Source organism: Squalius cephalus (genome assembly GCF_949319135.1).
Source record: "Squalius cephalus genome assembly, chromosome: 1".
NCBI lineage: Eukaryota > Metazoa > Chordata > Actinopteri > Cypriniformes > Leuciscidae > Squalius > Squalius cephalus.
In genome coordinates, this window is record NC_137122.1 from 66,339,703 (window position 1) to 66,367,173 (window position 27,471).

Here is a 27,471-nt window from a genome sequence, read left to right on the forward strand (position 1 = left end):
TGTGAACAATGACAGATACTGATTTTTGGTAAGGAAAAAGTAATTTATTTGCTTGTGATATTACCATCAATGAATAAACATGAATGAATCAATAGTATGCGTGTATCTCTGTTGATTAATTCATGGATGGCAATATCACAAGCAGTGTGTGTGTATATACAGTGCTATGCATAAGTTTAGACACCCATGCTAAAGTTGACTAAAAAGAGGAATAAAAAATCATATTTTGGAAATTGAACTTAATGCCTTAATTTAAAAAATTAGGAAAAATCCAACCTTTAAGGACACCAATTTTCTTTGTGAATGAATAATGTATCGTAAATAAATAAATGTTCTTCCTTAAAATACAGGGTGCATAAGTTAGTACACCCCTATGTTAAATTCCCATAGAGGCAGGCAGATTTTTATTTTTAAGTATTTTTATTTTATTTTATTTTTAGGATACTATGCGTCCTGATAAAGTTCCCTTGGCCTTTGGAATTAAAATAGCCCCACATCATCACATAGCCTTCACCATACCTAGAGATTGGCATGGGGTACTTTCCATAAGATCATCTCTCAATGCAAATCAAACTAGCTATTAGGCTAACTGAAATAAAACCATGCCAATCTCTAGGTATGGTGAAGGCTATGTGATGATGTGGGGCTAATTTAATTCCAAAGGCCAAGGGAATTTTATCAGGATGCATAGTATCCTAAAAAAAAAAAAAAAAAATACTTAAAAATAACAATCTGCCTGCCTCTATGGGAATTTAACATAGGGGTGTACTAACTTATGCACCCTGTATTTTAAGGAAGAACATTTATTTATTTACGATACATTATTCATTCACAAAGAAAATTGGTGTCCTTAAAGGTTGGATTTTTCCTAATTTTTTAAATTAAGTTCAATTTCCAAAAGATGATTTTTTATTCCTCTTTTTAGTCAACTTTAGTATGGGTGTCTAAACTTATGCATAGCACTGTATATATAATATATACAGGTAGGGTAACACACTGAGGTCAGATACAATACACACATATACACACACACATTCATATACATGTGTATACATGAAGACTTCAGATGTAAAAGAAAAAAAAATCTAAAATGAGCATTTTTATCAAGCTTGTATATTTAGGTTCAGTAATTTCACTTTAATGACAATTAATAGGTCCTTTTCATTGTCATTTAAAGTGAAATAACTGAACATAAACATACAAGCTTGATAAAAATGATCAAACTAGAAGAAATTTTCAGATGGCACTTAGATGCTTTTACATCTTAAGTATTCATATATATGTGTGTGTGTGTGTGTGTGTGTGTATATGTGTGTGTGTATATATATATATATATATATATATATATATATATATATATATATATATATATATATATATATATATATATATATATACACACACATAAGAAATGGATCATATACATATAATACATATGTATTACACATACACATACATACATATTATATTTATAAATAAGCCAACACAGAAAACAAAAAAAAAACTATAAACACGTTTACAGATTGTGAGCCCTACAACCTACTGCGCCAATTCTTCATCTATATTTTAAAGATGGAGCTGACCTCCGCCCGACCTCCGACTTTCACGGTAGTCCATCCAGTCACTGATTGCGACCATGGGTGGAAAAAAAGCACATCGAGGTGCTGGTGTTCTAGCTACATATCACATATTTGAGCCTAAGTTTTTACAAATTATTTACTTTAAATTTGGGTAGGAAAAATTCAAGTGGAAATCCAAAAATTACTATCTTGTAGTACGTATGCTTTTAAAGAAACAGATTTTGAATTATTTTAAAGTGATGCCCTACAAATGAGATTGTTAGTAAGAAAGTCCCTTTAGATCGTTTAGAAACCTGTGAAGGTTCCCTTACTGAAGCTGCTGACGTTCATTTTCTTCCCTCAAGACGACGTTTTAAAACTTTTGCTTTTGGTGGTGCTTTAAGCTCTATTATACTACTTTGTGCCAAAGTTTTGTGATTTTGTTTTAAGCTTTGTATTCTGTATCCATTTAAAAGTTAAATAATATACGGAAATAAAGCAAATACATTTTAAAGGTGTCTGGAATGTGTGGGTATTTCTCTATAGTGCGGCACTCATATTTTTCAGATATACCTGCAATTTGCTAGTTTCAAAAACCATCTGGAATCTGCCACAAAATAAGTGCACACACAACACCCTTTAAAAATATTAATTACTCAGTTCCACATATTAAACACTTTACAACTGTAAATCCCTGGGAAAGTAAGTGTTTTGTAATAAAACTTGCTAAAACAGCATGACAAAATGAACTTACTAACAAATAAATGGAAAGAGAGTGTGTAACATTTGTTTTCTTTATTATTATTTTTTTTTTTTAGCAATTATTTCTAAAAGCTGAAGGAATCTTTCCTCTCTCTGGCCTCCTGTCCTCGTCTCTCCTCATGCTCTCGTCGCTCTTTCTTTTCTTTCCTCTCTTTCATTAGCCACTCTCCACTCTATAAGAACACAGGTGTGTTCATCAGCCCCCTGCAAAATCAACACAGAATTTAACATTAGTGATGAACCATGGTCAATCTATATTATTACATTAATATTAATGTTGCATGGACAAGTTGAGGTACACTTGATAACAGTAGCTTGCTACGTAGCCAACACATATTACATATCAACACTGGTAAAGGAGAAATAAAATTGCTGTAAAATAAAAATAAAAGTTTTGTAACTATCATTTAACTGCGAAACAACAACGTTGTTTAAATAAAACAGTGTTAACTAGCTGACAGGCATTAGCTCGTTCTGTTCGGTAATAATAATGATAAAATTGTCAATTTTGCAGCCAATTCACAAAATTGTACCCTCGATTTACATTATTTAAACTTTTAACAAGTCAATCATTTACTTATATGATGTTAAACAAATACAATTTAACCACAAAGAAACAATAAGTGTTTTGTAAAGTATTTACACTTGAAAACAGCCGCGTCTCCATTTTCTGCCATTTTCGAATATAACGATGACAACTCCTCTCCCGTGGCATCATGGGCAGGGCCTGAAATTAACACCCGACCACACGCCAAATGCGGGTGAATTCTGCAATTGGTGGGTAACACTGTCAATCTACCTGGCAGCCAATGAGAATCGACCCTTCGCGGGGAGTTTGATTGACAGGCGATCTGGCCAATCATAATCCCCCGAATCCGCCTTTTTTTGTCCGACAAAGCAGTCAGGAGAGTTCAACGTTTTAGCCTAAAGCCTACTGACATCTTTCCGCAGTTAAAACTACATTACTTCTTATGTTCATTCATGTTTATTTGATGCTATAAATTAACTAGAAGGAAGAGATGATCGGTTCACGAGCAGCTTTAACTGAGGCACCACAGCGATCTGTCAAGACACATTACAGAGCCACAAAACGGTTACGGTAGTCTAAATTTCTTTAAAAAATTTAAAATTTAAATTTAAAATTTAAATTAAAATTTAAAAATGACAAAATTTTAACGTTGAGACTTTGTTTAATATCAAAAGTAACCGGGTCTGTCAGTGTGTTGTCAGTGTCTCTGCTGCGCGATGTTTTTCATTGCGTGAGATCATGGTTTGGCGTGAGCGCGGTGTAGCTTGTCGGACATAGCAACAGTAACTAAAGGGGCCGGGTCTTTGCGTTTTTTTTTGTTTGTTTGTTTTTTGAAACTGTTGTTCTTTGACATTTAAACCCAGGCTGCCATTTCGTTGGATTTTAGCTAAAAAATGTGGCGGCACATTACTGGAGTAGTAAAGAAAGCATCTGTGAAAGCAACGCAGTTTGAGTGTTTCGGAACGTATATGTGGTCGGAGAGAAAGATGAGACTACCCTTCTCTGACTACGTTTGAATGTGTGAGTTTAAGTACAAGCGGTAACATTCTGATCTGAAAAATGAAGCCTACCCGGAAGTGCGAAAAACTGCAATACATCGAAAATCCGCTAGGGCGAGGTCCCAAAAGGGAGCAAATGTCCATAGCCTCCATGTTAAAATCTCCGTTTTCACAGCATAAATTCATGTTTTTACAGGTTGGTCCCATGGACTTTTATTGTATTTTTCGATAGGTTCCGAGTGCCTGACAACCATGAGGGCTGTGAATTTTTTTCTAACTCGTTACAGCTTAGGCTGCGCCACGGAGAATGACAACATAAGAAGCGCCATTTTTTAATACAGTTGAAATATAATACTACTGTTTCTGTATCATGAAATGTAGTTTTAAGAGTTTTTCAGGCAAGAATGTAGTTGTTTAAAGCTCAAATCTGTGGTTTATTTATAAAGATTTATGAAAATTGTATCCAGTTGTGAGATCCAGCGATGACCGGCGCCCGGCGCTCATGTACCCCGCCTGGAACAGCCTTTCCTCGGCTATTTGTTCGGACGTTTGCCGCTGACTCTGGCGTCTCTGTAGTGGTTAAACATGAGATATAATTTGTCTTGTGTATATCTAACGGGCGATTTTTGGTCTCGTAAATCTATAATTTGTTCCCTGGCCAATCGTTTTGGCTGAGGGGAAGTTTCATAACTTTATAAGCTATTTAACTTTACCGTTGTATGGTTAGACTAGACAGAGCGCTGACTTTGTATGTTTGACTGAATTGTTTGCTTTATTTGTATAGCTTCTTGTAACTTTACCTTTTACTTGTACTTTTATAATAGCTAATATTGATAAAACTGAAATTTAACAAAAAGAGACTGGGTTGGGTTTTGTCATTTAAAATTTTAATACATGAATATGATCTGTAATGTTGTTTACTGCAAAATCTGTTGTTTAGTACAAATGCACATTGCCTGGACCATATTAAAATGTTTAATATTTTTATATTATATTTAAAACGAAAAGAGGCAGGTTTGTGTTTTATATTTAGTTTTTTTTAAATAGGCAAACGTTATGTGCAGTGAATATAATCAATACGCGTTGCCTGAACCACATTTGTGTGGCTATAATGTTTAAGATTTCTTTAAATGAAAACGAAAAGAGTTAGTATGGTGTTTTATAACATATTTCGTTGCCTAAAATATATACAGAGATAACCGGAGTAGCAGAGCGAGCTGAGTGACGCGCGCTGCGTTAGAAGGTGGGCGGGGTTAGGATTTCCCAAGATTTTCCAAGATGGCGCCGCCCACACCCCCCATAAACGGCTTCAAAACCGTTCTTCAGAAAGTCTATGGGTGACGTCACAGACGCTTTGTCCATATTTTTTACAGTCTATGGTTAAGTATTAAACTGTTGGTGAGATGAGATGAGATAATGCAATACTGACATAGGCTACAGTACAATGACAGTTGCACAGATGTTGGGAGTTGGGAACCGGTGAGAAAATGTCCGGTAGCCTACCCGGTAACTTTACCAGTAATAACCATAGATATCATATAAAGGCTAGATGTCTTGTGCGCGCTGCTGGCCATTGGAGGTCGACGTCCGCACACGGCGGCCATCATACCACAGTGTGCTCGATCACTCGTATCATGTTGCATGTACTTTTAAATAACCATAACTTGCTCAGAGATGTAGCTATGACACTGCATACATATGAATAATTATAACATAAATGTTCAAGCATTCGGAATTATAGCCACGTTAATAGCGTTAGTAAGAAACCAAATATAATATATTGAAATAATATTTTAATAGTGCTTTAAAATATCTCCTGCTTGTCTTAGACACAAACAGACATCAACAATCAGCATATGAATCTCAACAATGGTGACAGTAAAAACTTTCATGTCGCAATGCATGCTGGGTTCCAGGACAGTATAAAACTCCCAGCATGCACTCCTGCATGAATGAATAATTAAAAATAAATTATTGCCACCACTGATGAGAGACATATGCAGATTTTTGATATCTCTGTGTTTCTACAAGACATTGTAGCTCTGTTTCTTTTTTAGGCTGTGCATTATGTGTTCAAAAAAATATCATCGTAATTTCTTACTGTAGTTTCACAGTGGTGGTAATATAACACTTAGTATAACACTCACTCACACGAATAGCATGACCCTCTCTAAAACGAGGAAATGCTTTATTGTTTACTTTATTGCTGACCTCTTTAACAAAAGAAATATGACACAATCTTTTTATGTAATATAAATTTAAATTATGCCAGTTCTCTTCATTTGACTGGTACCATGAATCTCATTAACATATTCTCTTTACTTGTTATGAATCATCACATCATGTGCTTTCATTATTGTTGTCTGCTAACCGTTAGGAACAGATTAAAAGGTCTCTAAATGAAGTGTCATTGTTGTTAGGCCATATACTGCCACAGCAAATGGATGCAATTAAAGTTAGACAAATCAAAAACTTTGCAGGATAACCAATATCCCGACCGCTGCTCAAGAAAGGAGCGTGATTATATAAAGAGGAGATGTGAAAATTTCACAATGAAGGGTGATGGTGTGTTAAATTGTTCTTAAAAAGATAATACAACTGTGACATTTATTTACTAATATAACTACATTAGATGGAGAGTAGCATAGGTATTTAGGCCAAACTGGCCAATGGGTAAGAAACATGTATACATATACATTACAAAACAAGTAACTGTTCTTCATTAACATGTAACTTAGTCTATAGTTTGTTCTCCCTTCCTTAGATTGAATGTTCAGAATGTTGAAGGTGGGACTGTGTGGTCAGATCTTCCACTGTTGGCAAATACAGCTGTCCTGCATGCACATTTGCCTATTTTTTATTTTATTTTATTTTTTATTGTTGCTTTCATACCTGTTAGCTAATAAATATGTTTGTTGAACATTCCCTGAATAAATGCTGTGGGTAATTCACTGGATCCATAAGCTTTGGCTTCTCAATTTTCAACACTCTTTAGGAACATTTATGGAGTGTAGCCTACTGTATGCTTTATGCTTTAATTCATTCCTCAGTAACATTAAAATAAATAATAAATAAATGCTTGACATCCTGTTTACCACAGCAGTATTGCTGCTCAATTTAAATTAAGCCACAAATTGGCATCATAACAATAATCTGTGAATACACATGCACTGCAAAGACACAATGTCAATAGCATAATTTATTTAATGTACTTACAGTTGTCGTCAGATATTCAATTTCATTGAAACGAATGTAACAAAATAATGTGCGCGTGGTCTGTGTCGTGAAATCTTCCCTTAAAGGAGAACTCCGGTCAATTTTAACATTGAGCTCATTTTTTTGTACATTTGGAGTGCTGTCAGTACAGAGAACAACGACAAAAATTGGTGTTGCCTACACCGTGTTATCCTCTTTTTAAAATTTGCACCCTGTTGACTTCAATGGGGCAAGTTTTATACTTGCTTTTAGCCTCTTAACATCCTTGATGTGCCATTACAAGTGCCCAGCCATGTGAGTGATTCCTTCAGAGTGAACACGGGTGAATACATACCTGTATTTCGGTCGAAGTCCAAAGTAGTCGATTGTCGAGTTCACGCACGTGATCATACGTACTAAACCTATGCGCTTGAACTCGACAATCGACTACTATGGACTTCGACCGAAAACAGGATGTAAATACAGGTATGTGTGCTGGCTGAAATAACATAATTTTTATTCAAATCTTTCACATCTACTGCAGTCAGATTCACCCGTGATCACTCTGAAGGAATCACTCACATTAGCTGTGCACTTGTAATGGCACATCAAGGATGTTAAGAGGCTAAAAGCAAGTATAAAACTTGCCCCATTGAAGTCAACAGGGTGCAAATTTTAAAAAGAGGATAACACGGTGTAGGCAACACCGATTTTTGTCGTTGTTCTCTGTATTGACAGCACTCCAAATGTACAAAAAAATGAGTTCTCCTTTAAGGGAAGATTTCACGACACAGACCACGCGCACATTATTTTGTTCTCCGGAGTTCTCCTTTAAAGGCGTCTAAAACATTCAGTGGAGCAGAGACAGAGTAAACAACAGTGTCCCAATATGATACAAACATTTACCAATAACGTGGAAAGCTTTTAAATCTGCTCAGAGAAAGATTCGCTGTGACGAATCTGTCACCATTCAACATCTGCTGGAAATCCAGGTAAAATTATCTGCGTGCACGCGCGCATCCCCAGTTGATCCGTAACACCGGCGCACTGGCAAAGGTTAACAGGTTAATAACACAAAATTAAAAAGGTGATATCAAGCTTTAAATATTTGATTAAGACAGACAGTTTGATCATGGGTCAATAATTATATCAGTTTCTGTAGAGGCAGAACAATGTTTTCTTTCTGACATCAGGATCAGAACTGTTCATAACTGCTTTCAATTTAATCTTTGTATTTCACAAATATCTAATTTTGGTGCAACATATACTGTAACTTGTAAAAACCGAATAAGTGCATTTTAAAAGTCTGTGATCAGTATCTGCCTGTAATAAGATCCACTGAAGGTAAGTTGACTGAACGCTAGTGAACGCTTTCGAAACACGCTTCATGAAGCTGTGAAACCTTTACGAATCTTTTGTTTCGGATCAGTGGTTTGGAGTGTGTATCAAACTGCCAAAGTCACATGATTTCAGTAAACGAGGCTTCGTTACGTCATAACTGTTTCAAAACGTTTAAAAATGTCAATGGTTCACCACTAGGGGGCGATGATCTCTGTGAACCCATGAATCATGCAGATTCACTGAGATTGAACAAGTTTCTGTGGGTTTTACCTGATCTCTGATCAGTTTTATACATTTGTAGACATTTTAATCAGACATTAGTATAATTAAAAGCAATAATAGTAGTTAATAGTCTCTTATTGGCCTGTTTAGCCGAGCCATCCATAAAATACACCGACACTGCCTCACGGTGCAGCACTAAAGCAGATGAACTACCTTTTACAAAACTTGTTTGATTGTCTTCTGCTTAAGGAAATACTTTTAGTCCTTAATCTGATCATGTTAGTTTATACAGTTATTCTTTGTTCATGTTAGTTCACAGAGGATTTACTAATGTTAACAGAAAACTTTTGTATTTAAAAATGTATTAGTAAATGTTTAAACTTAAAGGGTTAGTTCACCCAAAAATGAAAATTCTGTCAGTAATTACTCACCCTCATGTTGTTCCAACCGCGTAAGACCTTCGTTCATCTTCGGAACACAAATTAAGATATTTTTGATGAAATCTGAGCCATGTCTCACTCCTCCATAGGCTGCTATGTGACCGAAACTTGCTGGCCCAGAAAAGTTATTAAAAAGATCGTTAATATAGTCCAAGTAACTCCAGTGGCTCAATCTTAAGTATATCAAGCGACGAGAATACTTTTTGTGCGCAAAAACAAACAAAAATAACGACTTTATTCCACTTTTTTTTTCCTTCTCTCTGGGCCTCGTAGTGTTTTTGCGCTGCGCGTCTGTGTTGCACGTCATCACGCATCACACACATGACCGGCGTCGGCCAATAGTGAGCCTACGTGGTGACGTGTAACACAGACGCGCTGCGCAAAAAGACTACGCGAACCAACTAGAGGTCCAGAGAGAAGGAAATGAATAGTGGAATAAAGTCGTTATTTTTGTTTGTTTTTGCGCATAAAAAGTATTCTCGTCGCTTGATAAACTTAAGATTGAGCCACTGGAGTCACTTGGACTATATTAACGATCTCTTTAATAACTTTTCTGGGCCAGCAAGTTTCGGTCACATAGCAGCCTATGGAGGAGTGAGACATGGCTCAGATTTCATCAAAAATATCTTAATTTGTGTTCCGAAGATGAACGAAGGTCTTACGCGGTTGGAACAACATGAGGGAGAGTAATTACTGACAGAATTTTCATTTTTGGGTGAACTAACCCTTTAAGGTTATTAAATGATGTATAAGTATTGTCCATCATTGGTTCATGTTAACTAATGTAGTTCATGTTAACAAATGAAACCTTACTATAAAGTTTTAGCAAGTAGACAATGTGTCTGAAAACAACCGACATAAACACATTTGACCCAGTGAGCAAACCAAGGGTGACACTGACATGAAAGAACCTTAAAGATTAAATGAAATGAAATGAATGTGTAAACTAACATAAATAGATCAACCCTTTCAACCTTTGTATTGTTACAGTGTTGGTAGTATATTTAAATGAACAATGTGTAGTCTTTCTCCATGTTACCTTTACCTTGATATCCCTGTTTATTTGTCAGCAAAAGTCTGCTGGATGAAGATGAACACGTTAGTTGATCATCATAGATCTGAGTCATTTTCTCTTTCTGTCTTCAGTCTGAATAGATGCAGTATTACAGAGGAACAGAGTCTCATCCTGACTTCAGCTCTGAAATCAAACCCGTCACACCTGAGAGAGCTGGACCTGAGCTGGAATAAACTAGGAGACTCAGGAGTGAAGCACTTATGTGACGTACTGAATGATTCACACTGTAAACTGGAGAGATTGAGGTCAGTCACATTCACATACAAGAATCAAAATGCTTAAAATCACTTCAACAGTTTAAACTAAAACACTTTAACATTGTATTTGTGCAAACTGAGTATTTTGTGATCTGGTGAAATAAAGATGAAGATCTCTCTTCCTCTCTTTGTTTTATTTGCTTATGAAGATGATGTGACTTTACAGAATAAAGAGTTTTCTTTTCTTCTGTCTTACTTTCTTCTCTCTCTCTGCTAATGTAGTTTAAGAGGCTGTGATATGACAGATGAAGGTTGTTCTGATGTGACTTCAGCTCTGAAATCAAACCCGTCACACCTGAGAGAGCTGGACCTGAGCTGGAATAAACTAGGAGACTCTGGAGTGAAAAACCTCAGTGATCTACTGATGAACCCACAACTCAAGCTGGAGAAACTACAGTTAGTATCATTATACTGTACAGCAATTACAGTGTGACTGAAGTTTATTTATTTGAAGACAGCAGGGCTTATGTTTCATTGTTTATAGCAGTGCACTTTCTGGGTTTCCCCTATTGCTCACAGGGGGTTAAAGTGGGATGTGAGTGTGCCGTACGGACTCTTATTCTGGCTGTACTGAAGACGAAGCGGTTTGACCAATCAGATGAAAGGGCCGTTTCAGCGCCGCCCACATGTGCAAACGAAATATCAAAGTCATAAACCGATTTGTAAACCACAAACGAAAAATTAGAAATCGAGCCGAAATCTCATTTTCCGTTTATTAAACTAAACGAAACACAGAATAAACGATCCGTCTTTTCATTTCTCGTTATTCCATTCCAAACAGGAAATGAAATGATCAGATGATACACGGACCGTGTCGTGTGTTCATTCGTCTTTTGATTTAATATACCCTGATTATAACAGGGTACACCCAGGATCCTCCAACTTAAATTCAAGGCTTTTTAAGACCTTTTTAATACCATTTAAAATGAAATTCAATGCCAACTTCGTACCAATTCCGACAGAAGTATGAGGGGAAAATGTCAAATCTGTATACATTTTAAGCCCTAAAAAAATATTATGTACAAGTAGATTACTTGAATTAAATAAAACATTTTATTTAAATTATCAGTCATATTTAATACATACGCAACAGCGTTGTAGCGTGCACTTGTGTAGGCCAATGTTAATTTTAGCAGCCATTTTTGATTTAGTCTTACTCTTCATCTTCAGACGAAAATGCTGATTGGTCTTAGTCACATTTGAGTCATTCTGCCTTTCATAGTTTTAGTTGACGAAATGTGTTTGCATTTTTTTCAACTTTTAGTCATTACTTTTAGTCAAACTGCAGTTACTTTAATTTTGGTAGCTATTTTATATGTAGTCTTTAGACAGAAAATGTCATAATTATTCTCTCTAGGCCAATTCGATTAAGCTTATGAGAAATTAAAATTAAGCTAACAGGCTGTATTGACATTGCACTCTTTAGCAGTAGCACTTGTGCAATTCTACATATCCCTTTTCCTTAGTTCTCCAATTTTTTAGAGTGCCGTACCCCCTCTCTTCCACTTAGACTGCAGTCACATCTTTCCATGAAGGGACAATATTTGCCCCATTTAATCGATTTTTCCATTTAATTTTTCACCTTTATAATACCTTTAAAATATAAAAAATGTTTTAAATAAAACAATGTTGAATAAATATTCAATGTTAAAAACGTTTAATATTAATAAAAATATGATATTAAAATCGCCAGTAGGTGGCGGTAACTCACTGTCTTTGTCAAAGCCACAGATTTTGTTGCAAAATAGAGCAATAAGCCTGACAATACTGTTTAAAATGTAGTACATCACTTAATGTTACTTTTTTTTTTTTTTACTGTTTATTGCATAAAATCAATGTCACATTTGAAATCGTGTGGATATCGGGAAACATTGCATTCTTGCTCGCATAATGATCAACATTAAAAACACTGCTGTATATCAGCCTGCATTTTGATCACAGATTTAGTCGCACTAACAGCGCAAGCGGCTCGTGACAGATCTTCTCAAATGAAGATCGCTGAACTCCAGCTTGTCTGTGTTTTCAGATCATCCGCGCTTCTTCTACAATGTAGAGAGAGCGCGCGTGGATGGCTGTGGCCAGATACTACTGAAAAGACCGGGTAGAAAACATGTTGTTTTAACAGAAAAGCTCTGATTAGTAACCATCGTAACGGGTGCGCACGCTTTTGCGTGTTCTTTAATGACGTGGAGCGCGAGGTGCACTCAACGTTAAGCGACTAATTTTTAATTAGTCTACATTAGTAACAGTTAATTTTGTTACGGTATGAACTTAATCATAGAAAAGGCAAAACAAAATTTAAGACCTTTGTAACGAAATCCAAGACTTAGTATACCAAATTCAAGGCTTTTAAGGCCTTAATTTGAGATTATCAAATTTAAGACATTTTCCATGCTTTTAAGACCCCGCGGGTATTTGATTTCTACACGTATAGGCGGGAATGAAACGCTCCTTTCCTCTGATTTGTCAGCCGAAGATCAAACTGTCCCGTCATCAGTTCTTCCTCAGCTCCGCTCAGCAGAATAAAAGTCCTCCGCTGCTGCAGTTGTACGGATTCTGAACGCGTTTATTGCAACTACTACATTTCATCTTTTTCTCATCAAACACCCAGACTAATCACTGCATGAAAAGTGGGATTTTCGTCCCCCGTAAACATCCGGAAATCTCCATAATTTTCGGCAGTTAACGACAATTTACAGCCTGTGAACGCCGCGTTCGTCTGTGCCACATATTGACGGAAACGAACCATGACGTATGTGCAGAGCGCGCGGAGGTGATAATGGCTTTAATTAGCATATGAATAGCAGCGCCCGCGCCTTGCCAGAGAATGGCTTGAATTTCCTCACTCAGTATTGGTTGAAACCAGTACATTTAAACAAGAAAAATCACTCATGATTGGTTGGCAGATCTGTTACTATTGGTGACCCTGGGTCATTATAAATTTATAAATTTAAACCCCACCCAATAATTATTATATATATATTTATGGCTTGGCTGAATTCCAATATAGAATGCGGTCTGTTATTTCTTTATAACAGACCGCTGCGAAGTATAACAGACCGTTGCCATGAAAAACAGCGCGTTGCTATGGACGCGGAACGGACTATTTTCTTTAGCGGAAGCAATACAATCGTTTTTAAATCAATAACCCCTTTTTAAATCAATAATTCGCGGCAAATTATTTATTTATTTTGTAGGTAGCCATGTAATAAGCGGGATAATGTATAGTGAGCCGGTTGTTATAGTGAATAACAACCCCTTCAGGCTGATTCAAGATCCCTCCGCTTCGCGTCGGGATCCCGTTCAGCCTGTCGGGGTTGTTATTCACTATAACAACCGGCTCACTATACATTATCCCTTACACATATATATATATATATATATATATATATATATATATATATATATATATATATATATATGACGTTATGTTGTATATTCATGTCATTGTTATCCTATGGACTACACTATTACCATCATCAAGGACATGAATTTATTGAGGAAAGGAAAATTTGCCAGGGACTGTTTATTCAAAGAAAGAGCTTTATTAGCACAAACACACAACTAATATCATATATCCAGAGGCGGCCTTACCTATGTTTCACCCGTTTCAATTGAAACGGGCCCCGCCCTCCAAGGGGGCCCCCAAAAGAACAGGAAAATCCCATTCATTTTCTCCCTAGGATATTTATTTTCAGACATAATGTCTAAAGTGGTCTCCAACACGTCGCTCACGAGAGTAACTCGTGGCCTGATTGGAGGTAGCTCGCCAAGGGCCGTTCACATATCGCGTCTTTTGCACGCTCAAGTTCATTATTTCAAATAATTGAAGCGACGCGCTCATTTTTTTTTCCAGGAGCAACGAGTCAATATGAAGGATGGGGGTGCACCCAAACTACGGGTGTTTTTTTATTCTCCGTAAATAAATGTTCTAGCAGAGCTACAGCAAGCGTTTATCGGTAGTGGAAATCCATTAGCTATTAAAACTTCTCTGTCGTTGTGGAGAGCGCATGGTAGGCTATAGCAACGACAGACGCCACAGGAAAATCGGACCGAATTTTACTATTAATAATAAAAGATAAGCTAATGTGCATTGTAAATGTCAGTATTTTGTCTTTTTTGAATCATTCTTTTTATAAAAATGATTTAAAGGCTGAAATATGCGAGGTTTATCTTTTTATAAAAACTTTTTTGTCAAAACTTTATTTGAACTTGTACATGTTAGTAGATAACATGTTGCAAGACACTCCTTTCAAATGTGGCCATCATTTTTAATGTTACTATTTTAATGTTTATGTAAACAAAAAGTGCATATTGATGGTATAAGTTTATTTGTTATTTGCTGGTTTTCGACATAAAACTTGGTGAATTGATTTTATTGTGTATAGTATTAGTACTTTTTGAACAGGATTATGTGATAACCATGCTCATTTTGCTCACTATAATCATGAAATTACATTTTCATACCATTTCATCTCTAGTTATGATGCACTATAAAATCAACAATAATTGTGTTTTTACAGTATAATATTTTTTTTATTTCAATTAAGGGTGACATATATAGGCCTACAATAACTCGTTTAGGTCTAAAACAGTTAGCATAGTTGTTAATATGAGAGTTATGAGACATTATTTAAGAGATTTAATTATTGCATATAGCTCTCGGCCACTTTCATTTTTAAAAAGTAGCTAAAAAAGGTTGGAGACCCCTAAACCATCCAAGTTAGATTGACCACGAGCTACGAGGTTGTGAAACGAAAGTTTCTGCTCCTATAAAAGCCACAAAGTATAAAAATCAACCTTGTTATTTGCGATCTTCTGGAGAAATACTACAATACCCATAATTCTAAGCAAAACACTGACGTCTCTGATTGGTCGAACTTGAGTCGCGCCGCGGTTACCATGGCGACCGTTTACCGCCCCCGCGAACGGTGATCTGAAGTAAATAAATACCGGTAGTTTATGTGTTTATACTTTGCCTTTTTTCCGTAAGGTTAAAACTAGGGATGGGCATTTTTCAAAAATATTGCATTCGAATATTCGGGCTCATAAAATTCGAATATTCGTTTATTTAAATGACGTTTAACGAAAAGACGTTATTTTTTACATTTTTTTTTTTTTCACCATTTCTGAAGAAGCTTACGATTAGGCAATATACACAACAAGCTTGCAATATACACAACAATCTTACAATATATGTTAAAGTTTTCTTTTAATTGAAAACATTAAACAGTAGGCCTGTGTAAACAAAAAAATATAAAGAACAAAAGGATATAAGCTCAAGCAGCGCAAACTGTTATTCTGTTATACTGCAAACTGCGTTTTCTGTTCTTAAACCTCTCTCAAAGAAAACTTAAAGGAAGAATATGTCTCAAAATCATTTTGCTATTAGATAAGTTATCATCTCGGATCACTCGCACTACAGCTGCTTACCTGCAATCGTGATGCAGTGATGGACAGCTGTCTTTCCTCAGTCGACTGCTGTTTGGATTTCATGTGATTTCTCATTGTGGTGATGATATTATAACTCCAGATTAATTAATTAATTTGATCAAAAGTAATTCCATTTGGTAAAATCATTTAGTAACCTCATTTTCGACTAGTAATTCCAAACTTCGCGAGGCAGTCGACGACATTATGATCAAATACAAACATCTTGTTAAACAAGCGCCACAGTGCCACCCAGTGCATTTAATTATAACTGCGAGTTAGTGCTTGGGATTTATCAGGGATTCACTGCATTTACGACCCACAAAGTATTTACGGCTTCATAAATTCGATCAGATTCGAATAGTATTTTATTTTTCGAATAATAATTACAGATCGAATATTCGAAAATTCGTGCACATCCCTAGTTAAAACGTTTTTTTTTTTTTTTTTAGCAGGGAAATAATTTGAATAGGAAATGAAACGTACATATGCCAGTGGTGCCTGTTCATGAAGCTGAAACTGCGTGTAATAAAATATGATGCAAGCCAACAAGAATCCTTTTTCTGCTCATGTTTACATTTTATGTGGGCAGGGCCCCATATTAGTTATTGAAACGGGCCCCCAGATGCTTAAGGCTGCCCCTGCATATATCATATATGTACAAAGCATAGGAGATTTGCCCACACAACAAATGGGAAGCTCATGAGAAGCCCAAAATCCCACAGCACCGTGAAGTGTGTGTTTTCTGCTTTAGAGCTGTAGGTAACTAGCAGCATTCTGTCTGAATTCGGTCCATTTTGCAGACGTCTGTGGTGCGTTGCCCTGTACTTTGGAGTCGCCTCTAATCTCGACTGCAGCGTGGTACAGAGCTCGGTGAGCTCCTGGCTGAGAAAGGACGGAGGTCGCACAATCCATCCAGACACCCCGCCGACGATGCCGTCTTCCTCATCAGACATCAGGTCTATGGTAGCGCACTTCCAAAGGCCCACCTCATCCTCAGCTAGCACACTCTGTCTCGCTTCTAGCAGCTGTAAAAAACAATAAAGACAATCAGTATTGCGCAACGCACTGCGTATGGACACAACACATCTATTAATGCGCCTGAAAAATAGTCACATTGACCAAAAACGAATCTAATCTAATAAATCTTACCGTCTTTCTTCTCGCTCGACTCCGAGCTGAATTCTCCACAGCTTCCGCCTGCAATGCAAGATCTGGGTGTTTGTACCTGAAGCTCCTGCGCACTGTTGCGTAATATGTCTTAAAGGCAGCTGGAAAACAATTAAATGAGAGTGATATTAATAAGAACAACATAAGTCACAGTAAAATTAAACAATAAAGGAGAAAAAATGCAACCGGGTGAAACTGAAGAAATACACACCGGAAGTAAACTATGCTTTTTGAAATTGGGGTTCTATTCACAGCTTCATTGATGAATTTGTTTATAGGTCAGTTGTTTAGATGGTTTAAAAACAGATAATTGGCTTGATATGACTACTTGAATTACTCATTGTTTGCTAAATTTAGCTAAAGGCGAGATTAAGCCAACTTAATAATAATTATTGATGGCGGCTGCGGCGGTGTTGCGTGCTGCTGGAGCTGTATGTTCTCGTACAAAACCCGAGGTGTATGAAACCTCTAATGGGAAAGTGATAGTGGAAGATGAGTTTTTAAATTTTATTTCTATTAAAATCAAGACACTATCACAGGATGAAATTGTTTTGCTAGCCTCAAACAATTTCTCCTCTGACTGGATTGAGCATTCCAAGAGACTTCTGTTTGAATTGTGCCCGACAACGCAACGCAATGTCAAACACAAAGGCGCTCAGAAGGACGTTAATAATATCAAGGACTGTTTGAAATTGCTCAATGAGTGCGGTGAAGACATTCCCAGGTTTGTCTCACACTTCCTGGATGAACTTCCACCTGTTGGGTTTGGCAACATGGATGCCTCGGCGTTACTCGGCAGGATGGAATGATTGAGTCGGGAAGTGTCTACTTTAAGGGGAGTTCTGGAAACGCAGGCAAGCGTGAGTGAAAACCTTGGTGCGGCTACTGCGGCTCTAGATCGCCGGATGACGGATATTGAGGAAATCCGCGGAGTTTCTGACCGGGCTGGTGATGCGTCAGGATCTCAGGAGAGAGAAACGCAGGGGTCGGCGGGTCTTGTCCGACAGTCTCTGGGAGAGGCTATGAGTATCCAACCTCCGTCCCCAGCATGGAATATTGTCGTGAAGGAAGGGAGGCGTAAGCCTCAGAAGCCCCCAAAAGTGGCCATGCAACCGATACCTGATGGCAGCACGCAGACCCGTCTAAAGCGAGAGCGCAGAATGGGAATAGTTGGTACCGGCACAGTGAGTAACATTCCAGTAATTCAAACTAAGCTGGTGAGTGTCTTTGCGACTAGATTTTCCCCGGATCTTGATGCGGTCACTCTGCGTGATTATCTGACTGAAAAACTAGGCAATTCTGTGACGTGTCGGAAGATTCTACCCGCAACAGATTCAGTTCGTTTCATGTTACTGCTGAATGTAACGCAGTTGATGAAATCTATCTATGTACGTCGCTATTTTGAGGCTCGCAGACCCAAAGTTAACAGTGGCAGCGCGGCCCATAGTTCAGGAGGAGAGGCTGGCCAAAAGCAGCAGCGCTCTGTGTCTGTTCTTATACCTGTAGCTTCACAGGGGATCAGCAGTCAGGCTGTGGCCCGGGATTAATAAACATAGATGAATATCAATATCGTGTCATATAACGCACAAGGACTGCGCGTTGGGCATAGTGAAGCAGACAAATCGCGCTGCCTAGTAGTGGATAAACTCTTGGAGGCCTGTGATGTACTATGTGTTCAAGAAACTTTTTTACCAAAGCAGGACTTAGAGGGTCTTAATTCCCTGCATAAAGACTTTTATGGGGCGGGTGAATCTACTACTGACCTGAGTACCAGAATTGTTCATGGTAGAATACCTGGTGGTGTTGCCCTGTTATGGCATAAAAAATATGATCAGCTGGTTAAGGTGGTTAGACTGGATGTTGATTGGGCCATAGGAATTGAGTTTAATTGTGGTGATAAAAACTTCATTATCTTAAACATTTACACACCCTATGAGTGTTCTCAAAATGAAGAGGAATATCTTAATAGGCTGGCTTGTGTTATGTCTTTCATTCAAGATAATGCCTCCACGTGCTTCTTTATTGTGGGTGACATGAATGCAGATGTTTCTGATGGCAGCGCTTTATTTGCCAAACATTTAATGCAGTTCTGTTTTGACAATGGTTTAATTCTTTCTAGCAAAGTGCTCTTGCCTGATAGTAGCTACACCTATATCAGTGAGGCATGGCACACAACTTCATGGCTAGACCACTGCATTTGCACGGCTGACGCACATGAGGCGTCTATAGAGGCCATAAAAATTAATTACGAATTTGCCACTACTGATCATGTGCCTTTTTCTTTTTCTGTAAGTTTAGGCGATATACCTGCTTTTGTGTCTGTAGATAACGTGTGTGGGGAAAATAGATTGGTCTAATCTGAAGGAGGAGGACCTTAAAGAATATTATATTCAGTCTGGCATCTTGTTGAATAACATTGAATTACCTAAAGATTCTATGGCATGTTATGATATTAATTGCAAGAATCCTCAACATGGTATTGAGCTGTGCACCCTGTATGAGAATATTGTGAAGTCCCTCCTTGTTTCGAGCAGGCCCCTGTATAAGACACACAGATTGTACAAAGTCAAGCCAGGTTGGAATGACTATGTGGAAGAGATACATGCCGAGGCAAGAAAGGCTTATAAAGCATGGGATGAGTCAGGTAGACATAAACAGGGTCCCTTATTTGAACACAAGAAACAGGCAAATGCAAAGTTTAAATATGCTCTACGTTTCATTAAGAGGAAGGAAAACACAATGAGGTCGGACTTGCTGGCAAGAAAGCTGCAATATAACAGTCCTATTGAGTTCTGGAAAGAAATCAAAAGAATGAATAACTGTAAAACATCGTTACCAACGAATATTGATGGTGTCAATGGCTCGGAAGAAATTACTCAATTGTGGCAGAAACATTATTATGAGCTGTTTAATTGTGTAAAAAGTAAATATTTTATAATGGGTGATATTGACACTGACAGTAATGAAGATGCAACTGTTCTACCTCAAGAAATATATGACGCAATTATGTTGCTAAAGGATAATAAGGCATGCGGTATGGATGAGATATCTGCGGAGCATTTAAAATTTGCAAGTAGAAAACTCTGTCCCCTAATTGCTATTTGTTTTACTGGGTTGTTAGTCCATGGTATTTTACCTGATTCTATTTTATCTGTCACATTAGTGCCTATCATTAAAGAAAAAGCTGGTAAGATCAACAGCTTGGATAATTACAGGCCTATAGCTTTAGCCAGTATTTTATCCAAGGTTTTGGAGAGGATTATACTGAATCGGCTAGAACATTTTGTCTTGACTTCTGATAATCAGTTTGGCTTCAAACCTAAACATGGCACTGATATGTGTATTTTTGCCCTAAAGGAGGTTCTAGATTTATATAACAGGCATAATTCAACAATCTTTATGTGTTTTATTGACGCATCTAAAGCCTTTGATCGGGTAAATCATGAGAAATTATTCTACAAATTGCGTAACAGAGGGGCTCCCAAATATTTAGTGAGAATCTTGGCCTTTTGGTATGCCCATCAGTTAATATGTGAAATGGGGTAACTTTATGTCTGCCTCATTTAATGTAAGTAATGGAGTTAGGCAGGGAAGCATCTTATCTCCCTTTCTCTTTAATATTTATATGGATAATCTATCAAAGTTGTTAAACAAATGTGGAACAGGCTGTATGGTTGGGGACACCATTATTAACCACCTCATGTACGCGGATGACCTGGTCATTCTTTGTCCATATAGTGCTGGCCATCAACAGCTACTAAGGGTATGTTCTCAATATGGCTCAGACTTTGATATTACGTTCAATTCTAAGAAGAGTAATATAATGATTGTTAGAAGCAGGGAGGACAATAATCTCTTATTTCCTGCCTTTTATCTGTCGGGTATTTTACTTAAAGTGTGTGATGAGGTCAAATAATTAGGACATTATATAACTGATGACCTGTCTGATGATAGGGACATTCATAGACAGTATTGTATGTTGTATGCACAAGGTAATATGCTGAATCGCAAATTTAGTATGTGTTCACGATCTGTGAAGACTACACTTTTTAAAGCTTTTTGCACTCCGATGTATACTGCCCACTTGTGGCGGCGCTATAAAAAAAGCAGTATGTAGAAACTCAATGTGGCATACAATGATGGTTTGATGGATTTGCTGCTGCTTAAATTACCACGATGGGGCAGTGCGAGCTAAATGTGTGTAAGTGTTAATGTATTTACGTGTCCTGCTGTACTCAGGAATCTCATGTACAGATGTATGTGTAGATTAGCAGAGTCATATAACAGCATCATCGCAACACTAGTGAACCCTGCATTGAGTGCAGTTAGGTTCACTTCGAGATTGTGGAACCATTGGCGTCTTAGTCTATATGCTAATATTTGAACTTTGTGTCTGTGGAATTTTGACTGCTGACTTGTAGATTTTATTTTTATTTTTTATTTTTATTATTATTACTATGTGTTTGTATAGTGCTATGGACCATTTTTTATGCATGTCCTGAATAAAGAATATGATGATGATGATGTAGAAACAGTTTACAGTAAATTTGAAGATGACAATCAAATGTCACAAAAAGCTTAACCAGTGGATCAATGCCCAAATCCACAGAATACTTAACTCAATTCAAACTGAAATACAGTGTAATACACTGCAACAGGTCAGATTTAAATTGATTTCTCCAAACCAAAATATGTTACAATTAAATACGATAACACAAACTGGAATACGGCAGTGGTGAGGTAGGCCTAAGTTACAAGAGAAATGAAAGCACTTTAACAAAGCCACAACCCACGATTAATCATGCCATGCGGAACCAGAAATATGCATTAAACCATAAAGTTATACTGTATAATCAAAGAATATAGATTCAACTCATTAACAGATTTATCAAATAAACATGCCATCAGTAATTTCCCCCATAAACCATGAAACGTACATACCCAATCCTTTACCGTCCGATCACCACGAGGTTCACTCGTCACACATGCGCTCCAAATAAATCTATAAACAAAAATGTACACATCAAATGTTGTTTTAACTTCGCTTCACAACTTATTTGTGCATATTAAAGATATTGGAGTAATATTTACCAAGAAAGAAGAACGTATAACACAGAATCCGATCGATGCACGCGCCGTCATGGAGCTCTCCTGAACAGTGTAAAATGGCTTCTCTGGTCGCGCGCACGCGTCCAGCACAAGTGAATAGTATCGCGAGAAGAGAGGGATTTCTTAAAGGGGCCACAAACATTTTTAATGCAAAATAGAAAAGAGGTATATTTACACTACTACTAGGCCAGAATAGAAAAACGTCACTTACACACAATGTCGTCATTATCAGCATCATGTCAATTGATCTAAGTAAGTAAAAATATATGCACAGAATTGAGAAAATAGTATTTATAGAGATAAAATGTGGCCTATCACAGGGCAAACATGCGAATGTTCACGGTACATTTTATGCAAACAACTCTAATCGTAGTTGTAACTCTATATGTACAGTAGGCATAATTCTTGTCATTGCGTATGTGAATGCAGCATGAGTCAAATACAATCTTCTGTTCGTGAACAGTTGTATTATGCACAGTGGTTGAGCTCTAGGAGATTGTGATGCTGTTTGCATGGAATGCACATTTTACCTTTGTGGCAAAGCCTGATTGAAATTAATTGTTCAAATAAATGGTTTTGTGTCTTTTTTACATAACATTGGCCATTGCTAATGACACATAGTAACTAATCTAGCTACTTTCATTAAATATATCAATTTAAGCTAAAATTGAAGAGTCTATTATTAGGCTATACTGAGCCTGATCTATTTATACCAGAGATTTTCTTAGAATGAAGTAAATACCTTTTAAAAAATGTTACCTGGGGTAAAACTCCCCCTGCCCTGATTTGCATTTGTATAGCTCACAGCATTTTCATTTACATGTTAAAGCCTCCCCTAGAATAAGGGGGAGGCGGGTCATGGGGGGACAACTGCCAAGCAAGGTCCACGTCAATTTCTGACAATTCACGTCAGTTTTCGGTGTTGCCTGCAAATTGCTGTGTGCAGTCGTAAACCTGAACTTCCACGACAATCTACAGTGCCGCGATTACTGACGAAAATCCCACTTTTCATGCAGTGAATGGCTCGACACGACCCGCACCGGGGAAGAGCCTCGACAGGGCTTTCTTATGAGGCTTTCAGTCCTCAAGTGCCAGGGGGTCCTTGAAATAATTTACTATAACCTACTGTATTTTCCGGACTGTAAACTAAAGTCACTCTTTATCATGAAACACGTTGTGATTTATTCCAGAGTGACCTAGGCCTTTACAATGCATTTAACTTAGTTCACATAATCTAAATGTTGACTTTCAAAAGTAGGCGCGCCAAGAAGACTATTCACTGTATTTTGGTTTATATATATATACAGAATATACTTCTTCTTTTTTTCATCAATCTCTTTATTAAATTTTGAACATGAAATAAGAACTAACAAAGTTCCCCTGCACATACAAAGAAAAAATATACAAAAACATAAACACCAAGAATCAACAAAAAATAAATGACAAACAACATAGTGTTGTAAAGTTTTTCTTTCTTCAAAGCAGAGACCAGTGAGACAGTCGGGATCGCGTTCAACTGAAGTTATTCTTTATTGAGAACTCCTCTGTACGCGGCTGTAGAAACTTCCAACATGATCTGTCTAACATAACTTTACATGGTGTCTTATAGGCATTTTAGAAGGAGGGACTTTTGGGGGTGGAGACAAATTCAAACAAAGCATGTAAATGAGTATACAGGTTAAGGTAACAAAAGGTGAGATTCTCAGTGAATCATTCGTGTGCTAATCCCATCAGTCTGAGTGAAACTGGGGCTCGAAGAGCCATTAAAGAAAACAGGAATTGCAACTTTGCTGAGATCTTAACCTTAAAAGCTATTCTTCACTGTGATGTTATGTAAGGAAGCATATCTGAAATAGATTCTTAAATTTTAACCCTTCAATAGTAACAATGAAGGAAAAACAACAAAATAAAAACACATTAACTAATAGCTGTGAGTGACGGTCCAAGAACTGCCCAGTCATTTGCAGCAAAAAACGTGGGACACTAAGTTTACTCAGGATTGTCTGGGAAGGTCAACTTCCCAACATATTCAAAAAAAGGGGGTATATATACATACATATACTTTTTAACCACAAATGCCCGTCTTGTACCATCTCTGAGATGTGCCACGTATTACGTCATCACGTTGGAAAGGTCACGTATTACATCATCACGTTGGAAAGGTCACGCGTCACATCATCAAAAAATGTGTTTTGGGGTTTCATGACCCTTTAAAAATGAAATGAATGTGTAAACATGAATACATCAACAATTTCAACCTTTGTATTGTTACAGTGTTGGTAGTATATTTAAATGAACAATGTGTAGTCTTTCTCCATGTTACCTTTACCTTGATATCCCTGTTTATTTGTCAGCAAAAGTCTGCTGGATGAAGATGAACACGTTAGTTGATCATCATAGATCTGAGTCATTTTCTCTTTCTGTCTTCAGTCTGTATGATTGCAGTATTACAGAGGAACAGAGTCTCATCCTGACTTCAGCTCTGAAATCAAACCCGTCACACCTGAGAGAGCTGGACCTGAGCAGGAATACACTAGGAGACTCTGGAGTGAAGCACTTATGTGCCGTACTGAAGGATTCACACTGTAAACTGGAGAGATTGAGGTCAGTCACATTCACATACAAGAATCAAAATGCTTAAAATCACTTCAACAGTTTAAACTAAAACACTTTAACATTGTATTTGTGCAAACTTAGTATTTTGTGATCTGGTGAAATAAAGGTGAAGATCTCTCTTCCTCTCTCTGTTTTATTTGCTTATGAATATGATGTGACTTTACAGAATAAAGAGTTTTCTTTTCTTCTGTCTTATTTTCTTCTCTCTCTGCTAATGTAGTTTAAGAGGCTTTTATATGACAGATGAAGGTTGTTCTGATGTGACTTCAGCTCTGAAATCAAACCCGTCACACCTGAGAGCGCTGGACCTGAGCGGGAATAAACTAGGAGACTCTGGAGTGAAAAACCTCAGTGATCTACTGATGAACCCACAACTCAAGCTGGAGAACCTACAGTTAGTATCATTATACTGTACAGCAATTACAGTGTGACTGAAGTTTATTTATTTGAAGACAGCAGGGCTTATGTTTCATTGTTTATAGCAGTGCACTTTCTGGGTTTCCCCTATTGCTCACAGGGGGTTAAAGATGAACTGAGGCTTATCGATAATAATGCGTTTACTAGCAGCTAACTAAACCGCAGCAGGTCTGTAAACAGAATCCAATGTCCCTCTACTCACCCTGAAGCTAGCTTATGTTCATCGTGTCAGGAAACATTGCTGATGCAGGGAGTTCAACTCGCAGAAATAACGTTAGCTGCTAGGTCCATAGTAAGAGGTATCTGTGCAGTATTTTGATTTTAACATTTTGTGTGCAGCTAACTTAACAAGCTTGATCAGTGAGGCGATACAGCGCGCGCCGCCGCATTTGCGCATGCAATTGAAGAGTGCGCTACGAGAACAGGATAACGGCTGACAGGACAAGAAAGTCCGTGTTTCTGAGGTGAAAGACTTTATTTCAGCGTACACTTGTGTCACTGCCTGGTAGTCCCTATTGTGCTGGGTTTTCTGAAGTAGTCATGATTCGCCTCTCATAACATAATATGCTCTAAACACGCACGCAGAGTGGAAAAGGAGGAGCGGGGGCGGGGGGAGCAAGGATCACAAATTTGAACTATATCGATATATGCAATATGGTCTAATTCCATATCGCATTTCAGAAATAAATGTTCCAGGTTGACTCCGGTGCAGTGTCCATGCTCCGCCCGCGCCCGCGCCCGCGCCCGCACCAGTCACTTCCCCCCACACGACCCTGTACTGTAGGTGGAGCCTGAAACTGATCGTCCTCCTTGTGGTGGTAGTCAGGTACTACTGGCCTGTCCCTCACAGGCTCAAACGCGTGACCACAACGACTCACTTTCGTGTGTGTAGGACCTGCAGCTCCAGCCGCCTCTGTACCTTCACAGGTCCTACCATTCCAGTGACGTCATCAGAACGGCCAGCGTTCTTACACCAACAAACGCAGTTTTTGTGTTGCTTTTAAAAAAAGCTATATTGATATATATATATATTTTTTTTTTTAGTGTAATTTACTTTTAATTGTCATAAACAACACGTTATCAATGTTGATTTCTTCAGTTCAGTTCATCTTTAAAGTGGGATGGGAGTGTGCCGTACGGACTCTTATTCTGGCTGTACTGAAGACGAAGCGGTTTGACCAATCAGATGAAAGGGCCGTTTCAGCTCCGCCCACATGTGCAAACGAAATATCAAAGCCATAAACCGATTTGTAAACCACAAACGAAAAATTAGAAATCGAGCCGAAATCTCATTTTCCGTTTATTAAACTAAACGAAACACCAAATAAACGATCCGTCTTTTCATTTCTCGTTATTCCATTCCAAACAGGAAATGAAATGATCAGATGATACACGGACCGTGTCGTGTGTTCATTCGTCTTTTGATTTAATATTGAAAGTAGAAAAACGAGAAAACACTTCCTTTTTCGTCTTTTTATTTTTTCAAAAAAACTAAAAACAAGTATTCAGCTTGATTTTTCACTTTTCGTTCTCAGGTAGAAACATTTATAAACAGCTTGAATATTTGATTTCTACACGTATAGGCGGGAATGAAACGCTCCTTTCCTCTGATTTGTCAGCCGAAGATCAAACTGTCCCGTCATCAGTTCTTCCTCAGCTCCGCTCAGCAGAATAAAAGTCCTCCGCTGCTGCAGTTGTGCGGATTCTGAACGCGTTTATTGCAACTACTACATTTCATCTTTTTCTCATCAAACACCCAGACTAATGGCTCGACGCGATGTACAGAAAATCACACAAAGATATAGAAAAAAAAATTATAAAAACATTTTGGATCAATAAAACTAAGAAATAACATAACTCCAGAAAGGCCACACTGCAGACAGGATTTGCATTTCACATGCAATTCAAATTAAATCGGCTAAATTACGTGTGCGAGCAGGCTCTAAGTACAGCACAACATCGATGCACCGAAAAAATAAATAGTTAATTTACTAAATTAAATTAGAACAGAATATACCTTTCTAATAAATAAAAATACAAAACGAAATAAATCAGAATCAAGTCACAAGATGAGCAAATGTGTGCAAAATGCCTAAAGTGCAGGGGAACATTCAAAACACAAGCCACAAATAGTTAGATTAGATAACCCTGACAGATCAATAAATAAAATTAAAATAAAGAAATTATTAAAATAACGATAGTAGCCAGAATTTTCAACTTTGTCTTTTTAACTGCAGAAACAACAATAAATGCTGATCGAGAGAACAAACCCAGTCTTTCACTCTGTCTGTGTCCGCTGGAGTCTTTTCAAATTGTGCGCACGGATAAAATACATTCTAAAACACTTAACG

General features: G+C 37.5%; 1 protein-coding gene and 1 long non-coding RNA gene across 2 annotated transcripts in view; one reads left to right on the forward strand and one right to left on the reverse strand.

Moving 5' to 3' along the window:
• The window catches only part of LOC307159631 (uncharacterized protein), a 732,752-nt gene that overhangs the window by 208,786 nt on the left and 496,495 nt on the right, over positions 1 to 27,471 (forward strand). Inside the window, exons 17-19 of the mRNA XM_079873101.1 lie at positions 10,601 to 10,774; positions 24,518 to 24,691; positions 24,924 to 25,097. Coding sequence (XP_079729227.1) covers positions 10,601 to 10,774; positions 24,518 to 24,691; positions 24,924 to 25,097 — 522 coding nt within the window. The remainder of the gene's footprint in view (positions 1 to 10,600; positions 10,775 to 24,517; positions 24,692 to 24,923; positions 25,098 to 27,471) is intronic.
• On the reverse strand, positions 16,464 to 22,136 carry LOC307159736. Its single transcript, XR_013821438.1, has 4 exons — positions 22,070 to 22,136; positions 21,920 to 21,980; positions 16,961 to 17,079; positions 16,464 to 16,836 (listed from the first exon to the last, which is right to left on the reverse strand). It is a non-coding gene; the product is annotated as an uncharacterized lncRNA (long non-coding RNA).